At 35.6% G+C, this 11654-nt stretch overlaps 2 protein-coding genes across 2 annotated transcripts; one reads left to right on the plus strand and one right to left on the minus strand.

The window, feature by feature from the left end:
* Positions 1–313: 313 nt before the first annotated feature.
* On the minus strand, positions 314–5548 carry ALG2 (ALG2 alpha-1,3/1,6-mannosyltransferase). Its single transcript, XM_053714480.1, has 2 exons — positions 5112–5548; positions 314–1365 (listed from the first exon to the last, which is right to left on the minus strand). The coding sequence occupies exons 1-2, from the start codon at positions 5415–5417 to the stop codon at positions 472–474; spliced, it is 1200 nt and encodes a 399-aa protein (XP_053570455.1). The 5' UTR covers positions 5418–5548; the 3' UTR covers positions 314–471.
* A 623-nt stretch (positions 5549–6171) lies between these two features.
* SEC61B (SEC61 translocon subunit beta) lies at positions 6172–11198 on the plus strand. The gene is made up of 4 exons (XM_053714481.1): positions 6172–6331; positions 7469–7566; positions 7696–7797; positions 9556–11198. Exons 1-4 carry the CDS (start codon positions 6329–6331, stop codon positions 9641–9643), a joined length of 291 nt encoding a protein of 96 aa, XP_053570456.1. The 5' UTR covers positions 6172–6328; the 3' UTR covers positions 9644–11198.
* Positions 11199–11654: the final 456 nt, after the last annotated feature.

An 11654-nucleotide genomic window follows, 5' to 3' on the forward strand; every position in this document is an offset into this window, starting at 1 on the left:
GTGGCTCTCTCTGCACCGGATGACTTAAAAAGGTTATTGCAGGATGCCTCCATATCGAGGCATCACTGCAATAACCGGAAAGCAGCTGGAAGCGAGCAGGATCGCTTCCAGCTGCTTTCCACACTGAGGACGTGCAGGGTACGTTCTCAGGTATTAACTGCCTTTTTTCTGAGGACGTACCCTGCACGTCCTCAGTCGTTAAGGGGTTAAAGTAATACCAAGAAGAAATTTTCAGTTATAAATAAAAAATATAATTGTAATTTGTACATAAACCAATTAGGTAGAAGCTCATTTCTATTCATTCAACACAAAACACTAAAAATCAAGGTTTATTTTTATACTGTTTTTTGTTTTTTTAAAGAAGAGAATTTTTGGTTTATAGACAATTTAACGACATCAAGAAAAATAAAAAACAAGTCTAATTAATCTGTGGTCTTTTGACATTTTCCTTGCAATTCATTTGCACTGCGTTTATCTAGATATGTGACTATAAAGTTTATCTGAAAAGGCTTCAAAGGAAAACGTTTCACAAACTCTGGTGTGACCAGATTTTCCCATATTACTTCTAAGACTATGATTTTTCACAAATTTTTCCATCGCTTCAGAAAAATCATTGGGACACGGCGGACATAAAAATCCAGTAACATTGTTTACAATAGATTCTAAAGGACCACCAGAATTAACAGCGATCACTGGACAATACATATACATAGCTTCAACAGGAACGATTCCAAAATGCTCATTGCTGGGGGTATATAGAACACATGTACAGTTATGAAGAAGTGATAGCTTTTGAACATCGGAAAATGACCTTAGGAATGTGACATGAGTATCAATGTTATATTTGTTTGCAATATTTGTTAACTCTTGATAATGCTCCACGTTCTCCAAAACTCTCTTGTCATACCCCCCAGCTACTATGAGATGCACTTTTTCCCAGTCAGATATATTAAGTCTGTCCCGTAAAGCACACAAGGCTTCAAGAGCTAAATTAAGATTTTTCTTCCGTTCATATCTGTTGATGGAAAGAAAAACGTGTTTCCTCTGAGATGGTACGATATCACTCAGATCTTCAAATACGTCAGTTTCAAAGTTTCTGACATTGAGTGATGGGTATAAAATGTCGGGTTCTATGTGAGCAAGTGAAGAAAATGTTTGCTTGAATACATTAGCAGTGAAACAGCTGTTAACAAGTATGCAGTCTGCCATGCCTGTCGTTTTCTCTTCCAGCCAATCAATTGGAGCTCTATAGATCCTTTTGATTATAGATTTCCTGTGAGTAAGAAGTTGATCGGGGAAATGGCAATAAAACAACACCTTCTTTCGATGCCTGGTTAGTCTCAAAAATGGAATACATATGGATACCTAAGACAAAAAAAATACAAAATTATGTCAACAAAAATAATACAGAGCACAGTTGTCCTGCCTAAGGCCAAGTGGGCTCAAAAATGTTCTAATGTCGATAATGAAAGAACAGCATTTAAACATGAGCGTTAGCAGGAAGTACCGATTAGCCATTAAAAATGTTTCATGATTTAGGTAGAACATAGAATTTTAAACAACTTTCTAATTTACTTTTATTATCTAATTTGTTTAATTCTCTTGGTATCATTTGTTGAAGGAGCAGCAATGCACTACTGGTTTATAACTTAACAGATGGTTTGGGTGAGCCAATGACAATCAGTATATACAGCCACCAATCAGCAGGTTCTTTGTTGCTCCTGAGCTTATCTAGATAAACATTTCAGCAAGGGATATCAAGAGAAGGAAGCAAATTAATTAATAGAAGTAAAATTGGAAAGTTGTTTAAAATGATATTCTCTATCTGAATCATGAAAGAAAATGTTTGGGTGTAATTTTCCCTTTAAGTACTTATTTGCAGGTAGCACCTATCACCCCCAATGAACATTAGTAGGAAATACACAACTGATATTGCTGTATTAGTTTCCATTGTAAGTGATAGTAAACCTAATGCTACTACTGCAATGCAATCTATTCAGTGCACACACACATGACATCTAAACCTAACATTCTAAAAATGATTGATACTCAAATGTTGACTTACTTGAAAGTGATGCAGCATGTTTATAAAAAAGGGAGTAAAATAGTTCACATGAACATCTCATTATAAAAAAAGAGATCTTTTACCTCAAAACTTCCTCATTAGCAATATCCCATGGTGAAGAGACTTTAAGCTTCCATTAGGCCTTGCAAGAGAGCATGCATTTGACACCAATTTCTCACCAGTTTAAGGAAGTGTACAATGAAATCTCATGAGATTTCAATTAATTTCCATGAGATCACAGTAAATCAAATTTTGAACTAATCAATGATGATGCTAATTGGTTGTTGTTGTTACAGTTATACTGCACCACTTTCAAGTTATTTAACATATTGGTAACATGGACTTGTTAACCCTCCATATAAGCACTGAAAGGGACATTAAACATATTTATGTTCTCTTGCTATAGAATAACATATCAGCTAAGATTGATTCTGAGTGTAGAGGTTAAGCCTAGCCTCGGTCATTGTGTGAGTATAAATTGCATTGCTTTGCAGTTGTTATCTGCTAAAGCAAATTAAAGGGCCACTGTAAGTAAATATTTTCTATGCCTGTTACTAACTAACTACCCCAAATACGCTTTTTATCAATAGCATTTCATTAACATATCTCTACCGTACATCAGAAATCTTGTCTGCAAATTTAATTGTTTTCCAAACCCACTCCGTGGGTATCCTTTGCTCTGTACCAATCCGTTTACAATACCTAGGTTTCAAAATGGCGCTTTAAACACAAAGTTATTGGTTTAAGTATTTTGAACATGCAGTGCTGAAAATAGTGGGCAGGATAATGTGACATCATCAGCGAATAAAAGATATAACTTTTAGAACGTTATGAAACTTTGTTTTGGAGAAAATATAGGTCAGTAGGTTTTAATTAATGTTTATTAACTTTAATATGTTAGTTGTTTAGCTTAAAAAGTATAACAGAAAGTAATCCTTTAAGGAAATATTTGCAGCAGTGTTAGCCTTGAAAAGTCTACAATACGGATTTCCAGCTATCTGGAGAAACGTACACTCTCAAGCAGACTTTCTCCACTACAAATTTAAGTTCAGGGGAGAACTGAGACCAATCAGGGCCCTGGGAAAAAATTAGGGAAGGGTCCCCATTGTCTCACACTGAACCAAATGTATTAAAATGTATGCAAATGAACATAGTAGTCTCCCTGTTCTGCACCCACCAGGTCCCCCAACCTCCAGGGCCAGAACCCCCAATGTCAAGGGCCAAAAACAGAGCCCCCAACCTCCAGGGCCAGACCACACACTGCATGGTTCTCACAGCAACAGACCCCCAATAGGGCCCCCCGAGCAACAAACCATACATCTAGGCACAAGGGCCCCCACTAAACCCACACTTAACTGCTTAGTTACTGATAGGGAAGCTGTCAGCCCCAGCTTAAGCAGCCCCCTACATGCTGGGCCCTCGGTCCAGGTCCTATTTGCCTGGCTGATCAGTCCGCCATGCATGTTTAGGTTACTGTTATACTGCACTGCCTAATCCTATCCATCTTCAGATGCACCTATACTCTGAAACACTCCTTTATCTGTCAAGATTCTCCACCAGTAGACACGGTTTTAAATCCTTTACCAAAACCTGCCTTTTTAGGGAAGCATACTAGTTAGCCTCATAAAGTAAATTGCACATCTAAGGCTAAGTATCTAAAATAGAAACCTTCATCTTCATTAAACCATAATTTACAATCAACAATCACCTCCAGCTACACACCTATTTAACCCAAGTACCACTTGTATTGTAAGCTCTCAATAGAGCAGGGCTCTCCATAACTTTTAGTCTTGGTTGATTTTGTATTCTGCAGCAACTATAAATTAGTGCTCACATATATATGTGGCCACCCAAAAAAATATTTTATATATATTATGTAGGTGCTTCAATAACAAAAAAAAAAGAAATTTTGCTGCATTGAAATTTGAATTTCATCTCTCATTTCATTCTTAGCCATACAAAAATGGGTGGTGGGTCCGATTTCACCCCAGGCTATAGTTTGCCTACTCCTTTCCTGGATTTTGAAACAAATCTGCTAAGCACTGCTTTAAAAATTTAGGACATTGTATTATTACATTTTTATGTCACTTTACATTAAAGAGAGAAAGATGTGATGTGTCACTAGATTATGTTGATTACTTGCTAAGGACAGCTATTGTTACCCTGTTGGAAGATAGTGGCATAGCTCTTCTTGCACAAGACATTAAATTGTTTTTGTAAGCAGTTTTTTTTTTGTGTTAAAGGGACATGAAACCCAAATTTCTTCTTTCGTGATTTAGAAAGAGCATGTCATTTTAAACAACTTTCTAATTTACTTCTATTATCTCATTTTCTTCATTCTCTTGATATCACTTGCTGAAAAGCATATCTAGATATGCTCAGTAGCTGCTGATTGGTTGCTGCACATAGAGGCCTTGTGTGATTGGCTTACACATGTGCATTGCTATTTCTTCAACAAAGGGTATCTAAAGAATTGAGCAAATTAGATAATAGAAGTAAATTGGAAAGTTGTTTAAAATTACATGCACTATCTGAATCATGAAAGTTTAATTTTGGCTAGAGTGCCCCTTTAACTCTGATGCAATTAAACATAGTTGAGACCAGGAATAGTGTCAATAATAAACTATTTTGGAATTAGTTAGTTTATTATTAAAGGGATAGGAAAGTCAAAATTAAACTTGCATGATTCAGATAGAACATGTAATTTTAAGACACTTTTCAATTCACTTGTTTTCAAATGTGCTTCGTTCTCTTGGTATCCATTGTTGAAAAAGAATATGCACATATCCTACACTAGTGGGAGCTACTTGCTGATTGGTGACCGCAGACATTTGTCTCTTGTGATTGGCTAAGATGTGTTTAGCTAGCTGCCAGTAGTGCAGTGTTGTTCCTTCAAAGGATAACAAGAGAATGAAGCAAATTTTACAATAAAAGTAAATTGGAAAGTTGTTTTAAAATTGTATGGTCTATCCAAATCATGAAAGAATTTTGAACCATACTAAGGTAGCGCATTTTTGCATGAGGGTTGTGTTCGTTTTATACTCACCTGGTCACAAAATATGACATCAAACTGCTCCCCACTGAGAAAGACAACATACAAGGCCAGGTAGATCATACGGACATAGGCGCACACTGCCTGGCAGCGGCCTAGCAGGCTACGGGGCAACCAGTCCCCGCAGCACCAAATAGGAAGATCCCGCGTCTCCTCAAAGCAATGCCCGGGGTCGTAATGAGCTGTCCACACCTGAACCCTGCAACCATGCGACTTCAGCGCCAGAGCGGCATCTACCACTAATCTCTCAGCTCCTCCAATGCCCAGATCAGGGTGCAGGAACAGCACGGACGGGGCCATATTAGATTACTCAGTGGGCTATGAGGATAATAATGCAATAAGTATCTGGTATCCCATGCGTGTCATTCTAATGACCGAAAGTAAATGTGCAGTGGCAGAACTTGTCTACCGGCTTTTTTATTACAGGCGGTGCTGTGGGATCATTATACTTCCTGTTCTGTCACTACAGTTCCTGTGAGCCCCATGTATTAACATCTGAGGGAAACTATTAACTTGTTCTAATGTTTAAAATGCTCCGAGGTCCCTGGGAGGCAGCTGAGAGGTTAAAACGCTAAAGTACTATACATGAATATATGTGATACGTATGGAAAATAAAAATGCACCTCATGGGTTTATTGAAGTGTTAGCAAGTGCCATACGTAATACATTGTCTATATACACTTAGCAGCTTTATTATGCAGTGTTTTCATGTGAAACAGTATTTTCTATTATAACATTTTTGTCTTTATAATGCAGCAGTAGCATCATGACAGGCATAGCCAGTGCTTTATGAACACATCAGCGCTTGGCGTATATAGCTGTTGTCGTCCAATGCCGGAATTTTTCACCCATTTTTTATGCAACCGGAGGAACAAAGCACATCTCTTAAAATTATTAGAACACACTTTATCTAGAAAGACACGTTGAACTAATAAACTGGAGTCAGGAATGCGTTAGCTTGGGAACTATAAGGTCAGGCACTTGTGTAGTTTAGCGCTGACGTGTTACACCAGGGGGCGTGGTTTCACAGGACCCCAGAAAAAAAAAAAAAAAAAAGCTGAAGAGTTAAGCTCGTCTGTGATTTGTCAGGAAGACTGGACTTGGTTACGTGGCTTTCACTGTGGGGTGTATGGGACTCTAACTGAGACGTTGTATTTCGCGATCTATCACAGTGAGGCAGCAGCACAGAGAGGAACTTTATACTGAACACCATGGTAAGGAAGCGGCAGGCTTGGGCCTTGTCCTCTCATTCACCATAAACACCAAGTTATTAGCACTAACACGTTTTAGTAGTCTTGCGTTGCTATCTTTTTAGCTTCTTTTTTATAGCTAGGTTTGACATGATTGAAAATCCTTAGGGATTTTTCTAACCTTTTTAGTAGTATTTTAGTGTTTAGGTACGGGTTGGTAAACGCAGGAGCCTTTTATATGAGGAGCTAACAAATCTAATAATAATAACAAAAAAAAAAATCAACACTTATTTAATGGGACAGTAAAGAAGATTCAGTGAGTATGCAATTTGTAGCAACTTTTAAATTTACTTCTATTATCAAATCTAATTTGTTGTCTTGGGATCCTTTGAAGGGTATTCCTAGGGAGGTTCTGGAGCAGCAATGCACTACTGAGAATTAGCTAGCTGGTGATTGGTGGCTGCCTCTTATAACTGGTTGTAGCAGATGTCTGTTTATTCACCAGTATATCATTGCTGCTCCTTCAACAAAGAATACCAAGATAATGAAGAAAATGAGATAATAGAATTATATTAGAAAACTTTTTAAAATTGAATGCTCTGGGTGAATATTTGTTTAATTTTGACTCTACTGCCCCTTTAATTACTAGCTCAAGGCCACATATTTATGGAAAGTCATTAATACAAGTTTTTCAGTAATTAACTTTCTAATACATTTTGGGTCTATTGCCTGGTACAAAAATAAAGTAAGCTAGACTGGGATTCCCCCCCCCCCCCCATGTGTTACTCTTACATTAAAATAGAATCACAGTCCTCCTAATGGGCCACTGTAGTAGAAATATTACATGGTCTTATTTTTACAGCATGTCATTTTAACGCTAGCGACCCTGTAATTCTATGTGTTTATATTTCACAAAAATTGGTTAAACACACAGTACTGCTGGACCCAAGCTTAAAATGCAGTTCACCCAATTGGCAGCGGTAGTTGCAGTGCTCGGTCTTTATTTTCTCTTCTTATGTTTATTTTTATAAAGGTTTTTCATTTCCTTCATTTTCCAATAATTGACGTCACATTAGAAAATAAATCCAGGGAGCTGTAGCTTAAACAAAAACAACAAAAAATTAAAAATTTTTAAGTGTGTGATATTTTTTTTTCTTTTAGCCCGGGCCTGCTGCAAGTGCAACTAATGTTGGCGCATCTAGTCGATCACCAAGTAAAGCTGTTGCACCCAGAGCTGCAGGATCAACAGTGAGACAGAGGTATGCAAATTTCAATATTTTGTAACAAAAAATATTCTTTCGAAATAAATGAGAATATAAGTGCAGTTTGAATACCTTTCTAATTTTATTTTTTTTCCTAATTATTATTATTTTATTTTTTTTTCAAAGAAAAAATGCAAGCAGTAGCACAAGGAGCGCAGGCCGTACCACTTCAGCTGGCACAGGCGGCATGTGGAGGTTCTACACTGAGGATTCACCAGGTCTAAAAGTGTAAGAAAAAGTGTTGTTTTGTTAATAATTATAGGTTAGAATGGATTTAGTTTTGATGATTTATAAAAGATTTAAATGTAAGACTTACAACTTTAAAAACATATATAAAAAAATAATTAATACATTATTTAGTCCAGGGGTTAACAATCCCAAGAGCCAGTAAAAGCCACTGGCACCTTTAAAAATTAGCCCTGGCACCTTGGTCTAGATTCCCAAAGACACTCTTGGGTGCCCCCAATTCCTCCTAACAGCCATCACTAGCTACTCCTAAAACTCAGCTTGGATCCAATGGATCCTTTCTAGGCCTTGCAAATTTGAAAAACAAATCCAACTTTTATTGAGTTATTATATGTATAGTATGTTTGTGTGTATAAAAAAATAGAGATGGCTTAAAGGGACACTGAACCCACATTTTTTCTTTTGTGATTCAGAGCATGCACTTTTAAGCAACTTTCTAATTTACTCCTGTTAGCAAATGTTCTTCATTCTCTTGGTATCTTCATTTGAAAATCAAGAATGTAAGTTTAAATGCCTGCCCATTTTGGTGAACAACCTGGGTTGTTCTTGCTGATTGGTGGATACATTCATCCACCAATAAACAAGTGCTGTCCAAGGTTCTGGACTTTCTTTTTTAACCTCTTAAGGACATATGACGGAATTTTTCCGTCATAAAACAATTGAGCAAACAGAAAGCTTTGTCCTTAAAGGGTTAAATAAGGATAGCAAGAGAACAAAGAAAAATTGATAATAGGAGTAAATTAGAAAGTTGCTTAAAATTGCCTGCTGTATCTGAATCACAAAAGAAAAAAATTTGGGTTAAGTGTCCCTTTAAAGTTTCTGGATCCTAGATTTTCGAACCCTGATGCAGTCTTATACAAAGCTGATTGTGACGTGATGTTGGACCTCAATTTGTAGGGTTTTTTTTTTTTTTTTTTTTTTTTTTTCAAATAGACATTCCAACCAAAATCCACATGGATGCATTTCAGTTTTGAATATAATCATTTTTGTAATAATGCATGTATTGGCAAAAATGGTTCTAATAAAAGTTATAGCCGTTTCAAAAGTGTATTTAAGTATGCACCATGCACCAGCATTTTAAACACAACACTTGCTAGAGAGCCTAAGGTGCTTGTACCATCTGGTAATGACTCCATTTGTTAATTGCTGACATAATACAAGCCCTACTAGCAATCTGAGCAGCTGCTGTTTTTAAAATGCTGGTGCACTGAGAATATCTAGCTATGCTTCACATGCACGTGCAGAGAAAAATGTTAACTAAAACAGTGATAACATTTACTAGAAGCATTTTTGCCAATACATGTAAGTTTGTAAATATGTTTCTATTCGAAGATGTAATTTATTAATGTGCATTTAAATTTTGACTGGAATGTCCCTTTTTTAAATAATTTATACCACCTCAATTGACTTAAAAACGTTAACGTTGCCACCACGCTTCACAAGACAGGTACAAACTAAGGGTTTGTCCAGTATAAATGTAAAACACATATGTTTACTTTTGGTAATTTTTTTTTTTTTAATTGCAAAAATTGCAATTGTGTAATGACATCACAAGAATTGCAGAACCCTTTGTGGGATTTTTATAGTCTTAAATTGGCAGTACATCTTGTTTGTGTGTAAATGACATTTTATTTTTGTAGTGTAATTGTTAGCATTTCTGAGAGGAAAAACTATAAATTCAGTTAACCTAAATCTTTTTTTTTTTTTTTTTTTTTTTTTTTTTTTTCTTTCTATTTTCAGTGGGCCAGTTCCAGTGTTGGTGATGAGCCTTCTTTTCATTGCATCTGTCTTCATGTTACATATCTGGGGAAAATACACACGGTCTTAAACTTACCCTCCTGATGACAACTTTTTTTTTTTTTTTTTTCCTGAAAACTGCAGACATTGATATCGGACCAAACATTTGGACTTTTTATTTAAAAAAACCCCCCATCAATTTCAAAAGTTGAATGGATTAAATAATGCTAATATATCTCACAGCGTTGACAGATTTCTTGCATCTGATATCTTTTTATACATCAATAAATAAGAAAATACCATCATACAGGTTATTTTTAAACACAAGATCTAGGATAAAGTGTGTGTGATATTGCAGATAAGTTGTACTATTTGTACGCAACATTTTCTTACTACCCAAGATAATTTTAATTTTACAAGGAAGTTGTATCTTAATCCCTTTCCCTTTAATATATTAACCATGTGCTACTTTGTTGTTGAGGCAGTTTAATGTTCTTGTAGGACCCACAATTATACAGTAAATATATTAAACGTCTTTTGCATTGGGCGCTCGTGCTCGTCCAACAATCCCTAAAAGGCAATAGAGCAAATTATGCAAAATAAATTAAGACAATTTTAAAAACCTATGTTAGATTATTTTTTTTTTTTTGAGACTAAAGCAAGAGGTGTTTAATGACCATTTTAAAGGGATATGAAACCCTCCACAAAATATTTTGTGATTTAGTGCATTAAATTTTTTAAAAAGTTTCCAATTTACATTGATTATATTTGCTTTTTTTCCAAGGTATTCTTTGTTTAATCAATAACTGGGCAGGTGTTTGGAGCACTACATGACAGGAAATAATGTTGCCATCTATTGCTCTTTCAAAACTGCTGTCAAATAGTGTTTGTGACAAGTGCATGCTCCTAAGCTTACGTTCTTGCTGTTCAACAAATAATACCAAGAAGACGAAGACAATTTGATAATATAAGTAAATTAGTTGTTTACATTTGCATGCTCTTTCTGAACCATAAAAGAAAAATGTTGGGCTTCATGTCCCTTTAAGGGTATATATTGTGCCTAAATGCACAATGATATACAAGTACATAACAATATATATATTTTTTTCTCTTGTTTTGGATTTTATAAAGTAAATGAAAACACTAAAATTTGCTTTGGTGATAATTGTTTTTCTTGTAACTGAAAGTGCACACTCCTATGGGGTAGACTAACATTATTATTTAGATTTGAAAACATTGTTTTGCATAAAAGACAACATCAAGGCCTACATTTCTATAGAAGAGAGCTAATACAACTCTAAAGCAAATGTCATTTTTGAACACTGGATGGGGTTTACTAGAGAGACTAAAATAATTCACTGCTTTTAATGTTCCCAATAATCATTTTTTTCCTGCTGGAATGTTTAAATTGTTAACCATTAGTTTGTCATTTGAACTAGATTTTTGCTAGTTGAAACCACCACCTATATCAATACTGGTTATAGAAACACTATGTACGCAAGAAGCAGCAAAAATCAATTTTCCAGTAGATGTTTGAAAGTGAAAAAAATAGTGCAGCCTATTTGAAAGGGTGTTCCTAAGGAAGCTTTTAATGTTTCAATCATGAAAACTGTTATTAAATATTCATATTCGTTTTGCTTGAAAAATATGAATGGGCTGTTAACTTTTTAACCTGTTTTTTGCAGAAAATGCATACTGCAGTATACATGTTCTGTTAGCCACATCTGACATTGACCATTTAAAGAGACAGTCAACACACATGAATTTTTGTTGTTTAAAAAGATAGATAATACCATCATTACCCAGTTTTGCATTACCAACATTGTTATAATACAAGTCTTGCCTCTGTAATTACCTTCTATCTATGCCTCTGCTCCCTTATTTCAGTTCTTTTGACAGACTTGCATTTTAGCCAATCAGTGCTAACTCCAAGGTAATTTTACGTGCATGAGCTCAATGTTATCTATATGACACACATGAACTAACGTCCTCTAGTGGTCAAAATGCATTTAGATTATTGGCAGCCTTCAAGGTCTAAGAAATTAGCATATGCGCCTCCTAGTTTTAGCTTTCAACTAAGAATACCATGAGAGCAAAACAAA

Source organism: Bombina bombina, chromosome 5, assembly GCF_027579735.1.
Source record: "Bombina bombina isolate aBomBom1 chromosome 5, aBomBom1.pri, whole genome shotgun sequence".
NCBI lineage: Eukaryota > Metazoa > Chordata > Amphibia > Anura > Bombinatoridae > Bombina > Bombina bombina.

Coding starts and splice junctions, on each gene's coding strand:
- ALG2 (XM_053714480.1), bottom strand. CDS start 5,417: ATGGCCCCGTCCGTGCTGTTCCTGCACCCTGATCTGGGCATTGGAGGA. Junction 1,366..5,111: donor ATGTCATATTTTGTGACCAG/GTGAGTATAAAA, acceptor TTTTTGTCTTAG/GTATCCATATGTATTCCATT.
- SEC61B (XM_053714481.1), top strand. Junction 7,567..7,695: donor GGATCAACAGTGAGACAGAG/GTATGCAAATTT, acceptor TTTTTTTCAAAG/AAAAAATGCAAGCAGTAGCA. Junction 7,798..9,555: donor GATTCACCAGGTCTAAAAGT/GTAAGAAAAAGT, acceptor TTCTATTTTCAG/TGGGCCAGTTCCAGTGTTGG.